This window comes from Microcaecilia unicolor, chromosome 2 (assembly GCF_901765095.1).
Source record: "Microcaecilia unicolor chromosome 2, aMicUni1.1, whole genome shotgun sequence".
NCBI lineage: Eukaryota > Metazoa > Chordata > Amphibia > Gymnophiona > Siphonopidae > Microcaecilia > Microcaecilia unicolor.
Genome location: NC_044032.1, coordinates 460917470 through 460930793, shown reverse-complemented (window position 1 = coordinate 460930793; position 13324 = coordinate 460917470). Strand labels below are relative to the sequence as shown.

The 13324-nt window shown below is 44.0% G+C and overlaps 1 protein-coding gene across 1 annotated transcript in view; it reads left to right on the top strand.

The window, feature by feature from the left end:
- SPEF1 (sperm flagellar 1) overlaps positions 1–13324 on the top strand; it is an 85842-nt gene that overhangs the window by 40314 nt on the left and 32204 nt on the right. The window contains exon 4 of the mRNA XM_030192552.1: positions 5787–5829. Within this exon, the coding sequence (XP_030048412.1) occupies positions 5787–5829 (43 nt within the window). The remainder of the gene's footprint in view (positions 1–5786; positions 5830–13324) is intronic.

The window sequence follows — 13324 nt, the reverse complement described above, 5'->3', positions numbered from 1 at the left end:
GCATTTTAAAAGCAGTAGTGCTGCTTCTTCAGAAACACTTTCTTTTCCTTTGCTATTTGGCTGGGGTTTTTTTGGTAGTAAAATGCTACACCCACATCCCTGACAAAAAAGGTAACAATGGCCCCATCCTTGCAACAGCACAGTGCCATACTACCTCTCAGCCAGTGCCTGCTCACTCAGGGCCCTCCACCTGGGGCCAGGATCCATCCTGCGTGCCCATAGCCAGATAACCCTCTCAGGGGACAAACAGTTCTGATATCATTGCCTCTGTGGTTCCCTGCTATGTTGTATTGTTGGTGCCATACCTCAGACATGTGCCCCAGGTGACAATAATTGCACCCAATTGTCCCTGTCCCTGTCTCCTGATAGCCAGCTGCACCACTATGCAAGCCATGCATGATGTGTTGATCTCAGCTGCAAACCTTTTAAACACACAATGCACTCTCCAGCTGCCAACCAGACTGCCCAGGACCAGCCTGCCCGCCCAGCTCCTACATGTAAAGTCTCCCTTGTATGTAGGAGACAGGGACAACTGGGGGCAATTATTGTTACCTGGGGGACATGTCTGAGGTGTGGCACTATGTAGGAGCTGAGCTGGCGCTATTGATAGTCTGAGGGGACGGTCCTTGAGACAGCCCTGGTTGGCTAAATATAATCATAGTGAACGACATGTCCCCCGCCTGACAATGCTCTGCTTTAAGATGAATGAATAAACAGTTAAAAAATACTTTAAAATATGTAATATAAGCTAGCGGTTTATGCAGCAGGAAAGTGGAGGGAAGTTCCTAATAACTTTGAATTAAAACACTTGAGAACCGATGACGAGGTGGGTGCAGGAAATCCTTGCATCAGTGTAAAATCATTGGCAAGGTGCACCGCTGATTCGGTGTTCTGTTAATTCTTAGTGGGAAAAACAGTGTTGTTATCTCTAAGCAATAGAAGCCAGCTGAAGAGAGATGTGAAGAGCAAGGCTGGAGAGAAGCCACCAGATGTGGACCCCGTGAACCTTAGGCCTGTGGAGAACATGATGCACAGACCAGCGAGATCTCCAGGATTACACGGTGGCCTTGGCGAGCACACTGCCCACACAGCAAGTGCCTAAGCCTCCAACTGGAACCAGTGAGGTCACCAGTCCTGCTGCAACACCCTCCATACCAGCCACAAGTGCCACCAGTGGTCAAGTCGTTCAGCCAAGCTTCACAGCACCCGCCTCAGCTGCAAAGCTGCAACTGCCATCCAAGGATGAGACCCACAGCACCCCAGGCCAGTGGAACAACCATGAGACCAGGTCCCTCGGGGGCAGCACACACTTCCTTGCTGGGTGCTGGGACCAGCAGTGGATCAGCCGCCTGGCCAATGAGGTGGCCAGATGTCCAGGGTGCAGAAGACGCAGCAGGATGGACTGATAACTGTGAGGACTGTGGGAGCCCCACAGGGGAGGATTCTGGCACACTTTCTGCTCCTGCAAGGCCCAGGCCATTGCCAGCAGATCTATGCTAATACAGAGGGCTGGTAAGTTGTTGTTTTTTAAAATGTTGCCCTTCCAGTCAGTGCCTGAGCCAATCAATGCTCAGGCACTGACAGGAAGGGTGATATTTTGCAATAAGCTACGGATTACTAATTTACATGCTCACTGCTTACAGCATGCCATGGAATTTTTGAGTTGGTAATTTTGTTATACAACTGACATGTTGACTGGCTCCTTCATGGGTCTTTCTGCATCAGCTCCCTTGGGTATTGTCAACAAACCCTGGTTTTGTGATTCAACAACTCACTATGATTTGTAAGGGATGAAAGCTAACAGGAAGTAAGTAGGAATTGTGTCTCAGAGACATAGGGAGGGTATTTTTATGACAAGGTTCCTAGGCATGAAAGGCACTTACACAGAGCTGGTGCAAATGTGGTAGATGCTACGGGTAAACCTTTAGCTTTACACCCTACTCAACTAATTTTCAGGCCTCTAGCCTGCAACCTCTCCCACCAAGATTTTAATACTTAAACTCAAGAATCATGATCATCTTCCAAACATCCTATAAAAATGCAGGGTTTAAAGTATGTGTTGACGGTTGTCAAAACCTATTGTTTTGTTTTGACTGCAACTGTGGTTTGCTGCCCCAAAGAAGCTGCTGCCCTAGGTGACCACCTAGTATTTCTTAATGCTTGGGCTTGGGCTAGACCTACACTTACGTGCAAATGTTGGGCCTGTTTAATAAAAATGCCCTATGTACCTATGTAGGAGCTTTTAGGTAAGCTTTTCTATAGGCGTGTATGTTGAGCCTATTTCATAAAGACAACATATGCGCCTTTTGGCCTTTATAAAATAGCCTACCTGAAAGCTCCAGCACAAAGTTATATTTCTCCAAGGCAGGAGTAAGTTTCTTCATGTACGTGCCAGTGGAAATTGGTGCATATTTGATTATTTTATACAATACATGTGCAAGTGACGATCTTATCACTTCTCCACCTCTGGGAATGCCTATGGGAATATTACATAAAAGTTGAAGTTACGGAGTTGGTATTTACAGCTAGTTATCCAGTCAGCAGCACCTACTATCTGAATAAGTAGCACTCACTGGGCCCAGGCTGTGATATTTAGCAGCATTATCTGGGTAATATATGACCGTCTCTGGGAAAAGGTGACTAATGTTAGGAATGGCTGATTTTCATGTCATAGGGTCCATAAGCAGCCTGAAAAAGTTACATATTTGTACTTCTATAACCTTTTTATTATTTTCATATAAAAGGATGGGGTTGGACTGTTGCATTACAAATTGTTTACTCTAACAGAATTCATGAAAACTTCATTTTTTTTTTTGTGGTGTTTCTGCTGCTGGAAGTTCCAGAAGCCATTTTGATCTGGAGCCAGCCATACACAGGAGTGAGTGGGGACACTCCTGTGCCCACTACCCTCTAATGAAAAGGCAGGGAAAGAGGGGGCTGCCGCTGGGGCAGTGGCGTAGCAAGGAGGGCTGCCACCCGGGGCGGTTCGCCGTTGCACCCCCCCCGGGTGCAGCACGATGACACACCCCCTCAGTGCATCAACACCACCCACCCCGACCCAGTGCCTACCCTCCTCAGCTCCCTCCAACCAGTTGAGCACCCTACCTTTAAAGAAATTTCAGAAGCCGTGGAGAGGCGAGGTGCAGCGCCTCGCACCTGCAAGTAAAAGAAGCGTGGATCGTCATCAGCCTTTCCCTCACGCTGTCTGTCCCGCCATTGCGGAAATAGGAAGTTGCGTCAGCGGAGGGCGGGACAGACAGCGTGAGGGAAGGCCCGATGACGATCCACGCTTCTTTAACTTGCAGGCGCGAGGCGCTGCGCCTCTCCACGGCTTCCGAAATTTCTTTAAAGGTAGGGTGCTCAGCTGGTTGGAGGGAGCTGAGGAGGGTAGGCACTGGGTCGGGGGGGGGGGGTGTAATCAGTGGTGTGCTGGTAAATGTTTAACAACAGGCTCTCTCCCCGGTCCCCCACTGCGCTCCCTGTCCCCCTCTGCGCCCCCCCCCCCCCCAGATTGCAGAGCTGGCTATAGCCGGGGAGAGAGCCTGGGGGGGGCAATGCATTACTCCAGGAAAAAAAAATTAAATGATCCCAGGTTCCAATCTAATTCATGTTTAATGTGCGATAAAATGCCATAAATAAGTAAATAAATATAAACTTTTAATGTTGAGCACCTGATTCTCAAAGTGAACATATTACAAACACTATAATGAAAATAAAATGATTTTTTTCTACCTTTGTTGTCTGGTGACTGTTTTTCTGATCATGCTGGCCCAGTATCTGATTCTGCTGCTATCTGTCCTCTTAACTCCGTTTCCAGGGCTTCCTTTCCATTTATTTCTTTCCTTTCCTCCTTTCTTCTTCATTTCTGGTCCTCAGCGTCTGCCTATTTTCTTCATCCATGTGCAGTTTTTCTCCTCTCTTTCTTTTCGCTCATCTCCTTCCTCACTCTTCCCTCCCCTCCATCCATGTCCAGCATTTCTTCTCTCTCCCCCCTCTCCATCCACCCATGTCCAGTGACCCTCCTCTCCCCTGCCCTCCATCCACCCATGTCCAGCAGTGACCCTCCTGCCTCCTCTCCCCTGCCCTGCATGCACCCATGTCCAGAAGTGACCCTCCTCTCCCCTGCCCTGCATGCACCCATACCCAGTGACCCTACTTTCCCCTCCCTCCATCCACCCATGTCCAGCAGTGACCCTCCTCTCCCCTGCATGAACCCATACCCGGTGACCCTCCTTCCCCTGCCCTCCATCCACCCATGTCCAGCAGTGACCCTCCTCTCCCCTGCATGAACCCATACCCGGTGACCCTCCTTCCCCTGCCCTCCATCCACCCATGTCCAGCAGTGACCCTCCTGCCTCCTCTCTCCTGCCCTGCATGCACCCATGTCCAGCAGTGACCCTCCTCTCTCCTGCCCTGCATGCACCCATGTCCAGAAGTGACCCTCCTCTCCCCTGCCCTGCATGCACCCATACCCAGTGACCCCCCTTTCCCCTGCCCTCCATCCACCCATGTCCAGCAGTGACCCTCCTCTCCCCTGCATGAACCCATACCCGGTGACCCTCCTTCCCCTGCCCTCCATCCACCCATGTCCAGCAGTGACCCTCCTGCCTCCTCTCCCCTGCCCTGCATGCACCCATGTCCAGAAGTGACCCTCCTCTCCCCTGCCCTGCATACACCCTTACCCAGTGACCCCCCTTTCCCCTGCCCTCCATCCACCCATGTCCAGCGACTCCCTTGTCTCCCCTGCCACCCCTTCCCGAGTTGTTGGCGAATTCTCCTCCCCTGCTCCCTCCCTCCCGATCCGCTCCCTCCCGATCCCTCACATCACCAACCCGACCTGACTCTTCGCATTCTTCGGGGAGGCAGTCTTGCCTGCCCGCTGCCAGAACTGTCTCTCCCTCACTGGCCTGCCGGCCGGTTCGCACTTCAAAATGGCCGACGAGACTTCAGCAGAAGTCTCGCGAGGCCGCCTCTGGAAGTCTCGGCGGCCATTTTTAAAGTGCAAACCGGCAGCGCCAGCAGGAGAGGGTCAGTTCTGGCAGCGGGCAGGCAAGACTGCCTGCCCCGAAGAATGCGAAGACTTAGGTCGGGTCGGTGACGTGAAGGATCGGGAGGGACCAAATTGGATCGAGAGGGAGGGAGCCAGGGATCAGATTGGGAGGGACGGACGGGACCGGATCGGATTGGGAGGGAGGGAGGAGAAGAGCCGGCTCGCGCGTTTCAACAACCGGCTTGCAAGAGCCGAGCAAAGTTAACAACCGGCTCTTGCGAGCCGGTGCGAGCCGGCTCCAGCACACCACTGATGCTACCAGAATGTGTTTGATGCTGCCTTTTTTTTTCCAGCTAAATTTGAGCATGTTGTGACTTACCCACAAAAAATTTAGCGATCAGCAGTGGGTAAATTTTAATGATGAAGTTATTTGTCAGGCTGAGTGCCAAAGTTATCTCAACAGACCATTTAAATCTCAACCTCATGGGTATAATCTAATGTCCATCTATGTTAATCTATGCTATTTACATGTCATTATTATGCACACTTTAAACTATCGTTCAGTAAGTGTAGGTGTATGTTTTTAGCTATGTAGCAAACACATATTTAAACACAATGCACTTGTGTTTTGGACAGTTGACTGGATTAATGCTGGCTTAAAAGTAATAAGTACCTTTGCTGTTAGGCATCCTTTATAACACTTTAAATTTTTTAAACATAGCCACAGGAATGTGAGATGTACATGCTGTAAATTTTGTTTCAGTATTTAATTTGTTTTTATTGCTTTACAATCTAGGAGCTGAGTCACCCTGTGGAAGAGAACAATTACACAGATGCAGGTAAAGAATAAATGTGTCTCCTGGGTACTACCTGGAAAGATGGCTACAAACTGCACTGTATAAAAAAATAGATAAATGTGTTTTGAAGTGATTCTGAGCTTTAATCTTGGCTGCTGAATACACAGAAATGAGTGGGGACTATACCACTGCATACACTGCTGCATGCAGATCCCGAGGGTTAGTGGCCTTTTTTCAGGAAAGTTTCCAACAGATAAAAACTAGCTCTGTAACAAACTTCTGTGTATAAATTAACTAGGAAGCAGCCAGAAAAAGAGAATTCGGGCTTCACGCAGATTTTCCTAGTACCTAACTTTCAGTAAAAGAAAAAAGAAAAAAACCTCCATAAAATCACCAAAAGGTCCAAAGAAAACAGCAGAGGTGGCCTAGGAAAGAAGGAAATAACCAGAATTATGAACCCTTGGGTATTTTCCTCTTTCCTGGACCACCTCTGCTGTTTTTTTGGACCTAACTTTTTGTGCCAAATACGGAATCTGGCCCTGTAACATTATATGCTACTTAATGTCAACACAATGGGTCCCGTTTACTAAGCCACAATAGAGGCGCGTTACGCACGCTAACCATTAGCGTGCGCTAACTGTGTAGGGGCCCACAATATTTCTAAGGGTACCTTCACAGCGCGTGCTAATTTTGTGCACACGCTAAAAATGGTAGCGCACCTTAGTAAAAAGGGCCCAATATGTATTATGGAGTGGAGTGGAGTGGAGGAGTGGCCTAGTGGTTAGGGTGGTGGACTTTGGTCCTGGGGAACTAAGGAACTGATTCAATTCCCACTTCAGGCACAGGCAGCTCCTTGTGACTCTGGGCAAGTCACTTAACCCTTCATTGCCCCAGGTACAAATAAGTACCTGTATACAATATGTAAGCCGCATTGAGCCTGCCATGAGTGGGAAAGCGCGGGGTACAAATGTAACAAAAAATAAAATAAAATATCTAAATAGACAAGTAGAGGTGAAATATGTAGACAGATAAGATAGAGTAATGGGAGTTTAGATAGATGATGAGAGTGACTAACGAGGAAAATTTGCATTTGTAATCAGAAAGGGTGCATGCAACTGATCTCAGCTAGAGTACATGTGATAAGCAAATCCTGCTCCAATATGTGCAACCAGTGTTAGCCCTTGTGTGTTTGTGACTAACTAGTTAGTTGCCTCTTCCATTAAAGGTTTGGGAATATCTTGTTCTTCAAGTATTTTAACCCATTTCCTTTAAGAGCCTTGAAGATCAGAGACAAAGTTTTAAATTTAGCCCTCTATTGGGCTAGTACCTAGTGACGGTTTTGCAGAGATGGTGTACTGCAATGATTTCACTGACAACCTTCTATTAGTCATGCTGCAGCATTCTGTATCATCACTAGCTCAAGGTGAGTTACATTCAGTTACTGACTACAGTGATCTTGCATTCTAAGGGTTTTATTTCCTAACTTGTGTTGACATCCATTAACGTATGTTAAATCAATTCAGCACGTTAAATAACACAAGCACCATTATTCTCAGTGGGATCTATTTATGAATTATGGAGGAGATTCTATATATGACACCTAAAAAATTGGCGCTGAAATCAGTGCCAACTAAGCGTATTCATTAATTGGCGCCTAGATTTAGGTGCCGATTATAAAATATGCTTCGTACCCAAGCTGCAAAGGACTTAAATACAAATCAACTTACGCATCCAGCTTTTCCTACATAAGCACACAATTATGGAACGTGCTAACAAAAGCCTTGAAAACGACGTATGACCACCTAAACTTCCGGAAATCACTAAAAACTAACCTGTTCAAAAAGGCATACCCCACCGATCCAACGTAAAAGCCTGATCCCTGCAACACAACTAAACTAAAGCACGTAATGGACAAAACTCAACTCTTCCGATGTATGTTTCCCCAATGTGGCCATGCCACATGAACTTTATCTTACTATAACTAGGCGTGTAAATTTCAGAATACCCACAAAACACCCCTTTCCCACCTATAACCACACACCTTTCTGCCTGCACACATTAGAAGTTTGGTGCACATCATTATAGAATACACTTAGCGACTTGTACATATAACTTCTAATCAGTGCCAATTACTGCTTGTTAAGTTACACACATTGTTATAGAACCCGTGCCAATTTTGGCACAGATCTCTAGGCACGCTATATAGAATCCTGGGGTATATGGTTAACTGAAATTGCTGTGCCTTAACTCATTAACACTTTAGTAAGTGAGGCTCTAAATTTGTACCTGAAGTAACAGAAGATGAAGTGACTTGTCCATGGTCACAGGTAGCGGCAGTAGAATTTGCAAACTAGCTTCTCTAGCTTCTATAACCAGTGGGATGCTTCTTGAAGTTTATTTACCATAAAGTTGTAGGAACGTGAGATCGCAGCATGGACCAAGATATCCACTTTTGTGAGATCAAATGGACATTTACCACACTTACATACATCACTGCATGTTTTAATTTGAAATCAGCTGCAACTTATCAATGACCTTATACCTTCACTGACATCATTACACTCATAAAATGCAACTGCATTCAGTTTCTGCATTTTACACTTTGACTTGCTACACAATGGAGGCCTAGAGTGAAAAAGCAATAAACAACTAAGATCCTACTTTCAAAAAGAGGAAGAGCAGCTTGTCCAAACTTTTTCAACTTTAAAATAATCTATTATATCCAGTAGTCAGGACCTTGGACAAAACCTCTGTCTTTATTTATTTATTTATCTATCACATTTGTATCCCACCTTTTCCCACTGATAGCAGGCTATCAGTGGACATGAAGATGACAAAGGATCCACCAAGTACTTGCAACCAGTTAGTCATCTACCTAAAAGCAGATTACTTTTTTCTTCTTCAAGTTTGTCTGTACAACACATTTGATTTTGCTCTTGATGGGCATTTGTGAGGTTTTGCAATAACTGCTTGGTTATGGTTATGGTTGACTTTTTTTAGTAATTCCTATCAAATGGTGGCATGGAAGTGTTTTAAAAGAGACTAATATGAGGCTTTGTGGTAATTAAAGTGGGGACATGTTTTTGGCATCATACCTTCAAGTTACATAAAAGCAAATTTTCAGATAAAATGTAGAAATCAGAATTGGGATGTCCAGGATGGGACGTGTCAAATTCCGGTAGTATTTTAGAAAAGATCTGTCAACCTACAGTTTTTCTAACATACATACAGGAATGCATGTGTATGTACTGGCTACATGTAGAGGTAGCAATCATAATATATTTATCAATGTCTAAATATCAACAGAGGTAACACGACAGCATATATGGCTAAGTGTCGGCACTTACATATGTAAGTGGTCTTTCAGAACCTAGATGTGTATGCGTGCTATTTAGAAAGCTACACATCTAAATTCTGCAAATTAAGTAAAGAGGCCACAATAATTCACCACTACTTATTTTTTTTGGGAGAGGACTGGCGCTATTTAACATATTTATATATGATCTGGAAATCAGAATGATGAGTGAGGTGATTACATTTGCAGATGACATGAAACTATACAAAGCTGTCAAAACGTATGTGGATTGTGAAAAATTGCAGGAAGACATTTGGAAACTGGAAGACCGGGCATCCAAATGGCAGATGAAGTTTAATGTAGACAAATGCAAAGTGATGCACATTCGGAAGAATAATCTGAATCATAATTATCTGATGCTAGGGTTCACTTTAGGAGTCAAGAAAAAGACCTAGGTGTCATTGTACACAATACACTGAAATCTTCTGCTCAGTGTGCAGTGGCGGCCAGAAAAGCAAATAGGATGCTAGGAATTATTAGGAGAGGGATGCAAAAAAGACCAAAAATATTATAATGCCTCTGTATTGCTCCATGGTTTGACATCACCTTGAGTATTATGTTCAATTCTGGTCGCCGTATCTAAAAAAAGATATAGCAGAATTAGAAAAGGTTCAAAGAAGAGCGACCAAAATGATAAAGGGAATGGAACTGCTCCCGTATGAGGAAAGGCTAAAGAGGTTAGGGCTCTTCAAGTTGGAAAAGAGACAGCTGAGAGAGGATATGATTGAGATCTACAAAATCCTGAATGGTGGAATGGGCGGAGGTGAATCGATTTTTCATTCATTCAAAAAGAACAAAGGGGACACTCAATGAAATTACATGGAAATATTTTTAAAACAAATAGGAGGAATTTTTTCATTCAAAGAATAGCTAAGCTGTAGAACTCGTTAACGGAGGATGTGGTAATGGCAGTTTATTTATTTATTTGTTTGTTGCATTTGTATCCCACATTTTCCCACCTATTTGCAGGCTCAATGTGGCTTACATAGTACCGTGATGGCGATTGCCAATTCCGGTATGACAAATACAGAGTGATATTGTGGTAAGGTTCATGTGTGATAGGCACATTAGGGAATCAAGGAGGAAGAGTTAGATTGTGTCCAGTTCGAGTATTAGTTTCATTGTGTTGCAGGGTCCAGGCATTTAAGATGGATCATTAGGGTATGCCTTTTTGAACAAGTTAGTTTTTAGTGATTTCCAGAAGTTTGGTGTTTTCACAGCGTTTGGTAATGCGTTCCATAGTTGTGTGCTTATATAGGAGAAGCTGGATGCATAGGTTGATTTATATTTAAGTCCTTTGCAGCTTGGGCGGTGGAGATTTAAGTATGTGTGTGTTGATCTTGTTGTGTTTCTGGTTGGTAAGTCTATGAGGTCTGTCATGTATCCCGGGGCCTCGCCGTAGATGATTTTATGAACCAGAGTGCAGATTTTGAACGCAATACATTCTTTGATTGGGAGCCAGTGCAGTTTTTCACGCAGGGGTTTGTCGCTTTCGAATCTCTTATTTCCAAATATAAGTCTGGCTGTGATGTTTTGAGCAGTTTGGAGATTCTTTATGATTTGTTCTTTGCATCCCGCATAGATTCCATTACAGTAGTCTAGGTGACTTAGTACCATTGATTGTACCAAGTTGCGGAATATTTCCCTCGGGAAGAAAGGTTTCCACATTGAGTGGAACATTTTCTTTGTTGTAGTTTTCGTGTGGTTTTCTAGCATGAGGTTTCGGTCGATTGTAACTCAGAGAATTTTTAGGCTGTCTGAAACAGGGAGGGTGTAATCTGGAGTGTTTATATTGCTGGGTTTGTTCCTGTTGCATTGGGATGCGAGGATGAGACTGTATTTTTTCTGTGTTGAGTTTTAGTTGAAATGCATCCGCCCATGAGTTCATGGTTTGCAGGCTGAGGTTGATTTCGTTGGTGATTTACGTTGGGCCATGTTTGTAAGAGATGTATATCATGACATCATCTGCAAATATGTAAGGGTTAAGGCCTTGGTTGGATAAGGATTTGGCTACTACTACTACTACTTATCATTTGTATAGCGCTACTAGATGTACGTAGCGCTGTACACTTGAACATGAAGAGACAGTCCCTGCTCGACAGAGCTTACAATCTAATTAGGACAGACAAACAGGACAAACAAGATAAGGGAATATTAAGGTGAGGATGATAAAATAAGGCTAGTGGGGTCATCATTAGGTTGAAAAGGATTGGTGATAGCGGTGATCCTTGGGGTATACCACAGTCTGTTTTCCATGGTGATGATATGTTCGAATTTGATTTCACTTGATATGTTCTAGTGGTTAGGAAGCCCTTGATCCAACTAATTACACTTCCACCAATCCCAAAGTATTCTAGGATGTTTAGAGTATCTGGGTTTTAAAAAAGGGTTTGGACAAATTCCTGGAGAAAATGTCCATAGTCTGCTATTGAGATGGATATGGGGGAAGCCTCTGCTTGTGCTGGGATTGGTAGCATGAATGGTGCTACTACTTGGGTTTCTGCCAGGTACTTGTGACCTGAATTGGCCACTGCTGGAAGCAGGATACTGGGCTACATGAACTATTGATCTGACCCAGTATGACTATTCTTACGTTCTTATGAACACTGGGGATTAACGGGGATGACCTCTCCTAATCCCTCTTGTACAGCACTGCTCAAAAGAAGCACTTTTACAAAACTTGTACAAATCCCAGTGTTGATCTCAGAGGTCATAGATGTGTATTCGCCTTCTGAAATGGGGAATACGTGTGTATTTTATGGCTCCGCCCTAGTTCCACCCAATCTGCTGTAGTCTGAGCATGCTCACTGTGCTTGACATCATGAAGAAATAATGAAGTTTTTGAGACTCACCATCTATCTACAAATACATGTATGCCAATTTCCTCTTGCCATGACATGGATTTTGCAGTGTCTTTTCTTTGAGAATTATTCTAGATTGCTTTTTCCATTCCCTTGACCTACATGCTTTAAATTGAATATCCTGCATATATCTGTATAGTAGCTGCAGGAGACAGAGAACATTGATTATTCTCATTACTGTAACCTGATTTTCTGTCCAAAACTAAGTTTTCTAAAATTCAATAAAGAAACATTTGCTTAATGCAGGTTTTAATGTCTAGATCGCTTATATCTATTTTAACTCTGTTCAGCAGTACTTAACCCATATCTGTCTGATTTGATTTGAAATTAGAAATCACAGTAGCAGAATCTGTAAAGTCTTTATTTTTCTATTTATTTTACTTGGCTTTATAGAGGAAACCGCAAATAAGGTGCACATCATCCTTCCAGTATGTCACTGTGCAAGTTGGATCACTTATAGCATAATTATAACATGTGGTCATTGTTATAAATTATGCATATGTGGACAGTTGCACTATGTACAATTTAATTTACTCGTAATCTGATGAAACTGAATAATTGAAGGATAGGAAGAGCTCAGTAAAACCAGACCAGACTCACTTAGGTCTTTGATACCTTTTCCAGATTTCATTATCCATAAAAATGTAAGAACATAAGAATAGCTATACTGGGTCAGAACAATGGTCCATCTAACCCAGTATCCTGCTTCCAACAGTGGCCAATCCAGGTCACAAGTACCTAGCAGAAACCCAGGGGTCCTTTTACTAAGGTGCGCTGAAAAATGGCCTGCAGTAGTGTAGGCATGGGTTTTGGGCGCGCAGATCCATTTTTCAGTGCGCCTGTAAAAAAGGACTTTAAATTTTTGCCGAAAATGGACGTGCCGCAAAATAAAAATTGGTGCATGTCTATTTTGGGTCTGAGACCTTACTGCCAGCCATTGACTTAGCGGTAAGGTCTCATTTGATAACCGGGTGGTAATAACCTACACACATCAAATGTCAGAAAATAAAAAGTATTTTTCGGACGTGCATGGCGGACACATGCAAAAACTGAAATTACCACGTGGTAGCTGAGCAGTAACTTCAAATTGGTGCACATTGGGCGCATGTAGGCACCTATGCTGCTTAGTAAAAGGCCCCCCCCCCCAATTAGTAGCAACAATCCATGCTACCAATCCCGGGTCAAGCAGTGGCTTCCTCCATGTCTGTCTCAATAACAGATGCTACATTAGCAGATCATGAATATATCAGGACACCCATACTCTTGGGGAAAATTCTGTGCAAAAAATAAAAAGTAAAATCTTCACAAAAACATTTGAAAA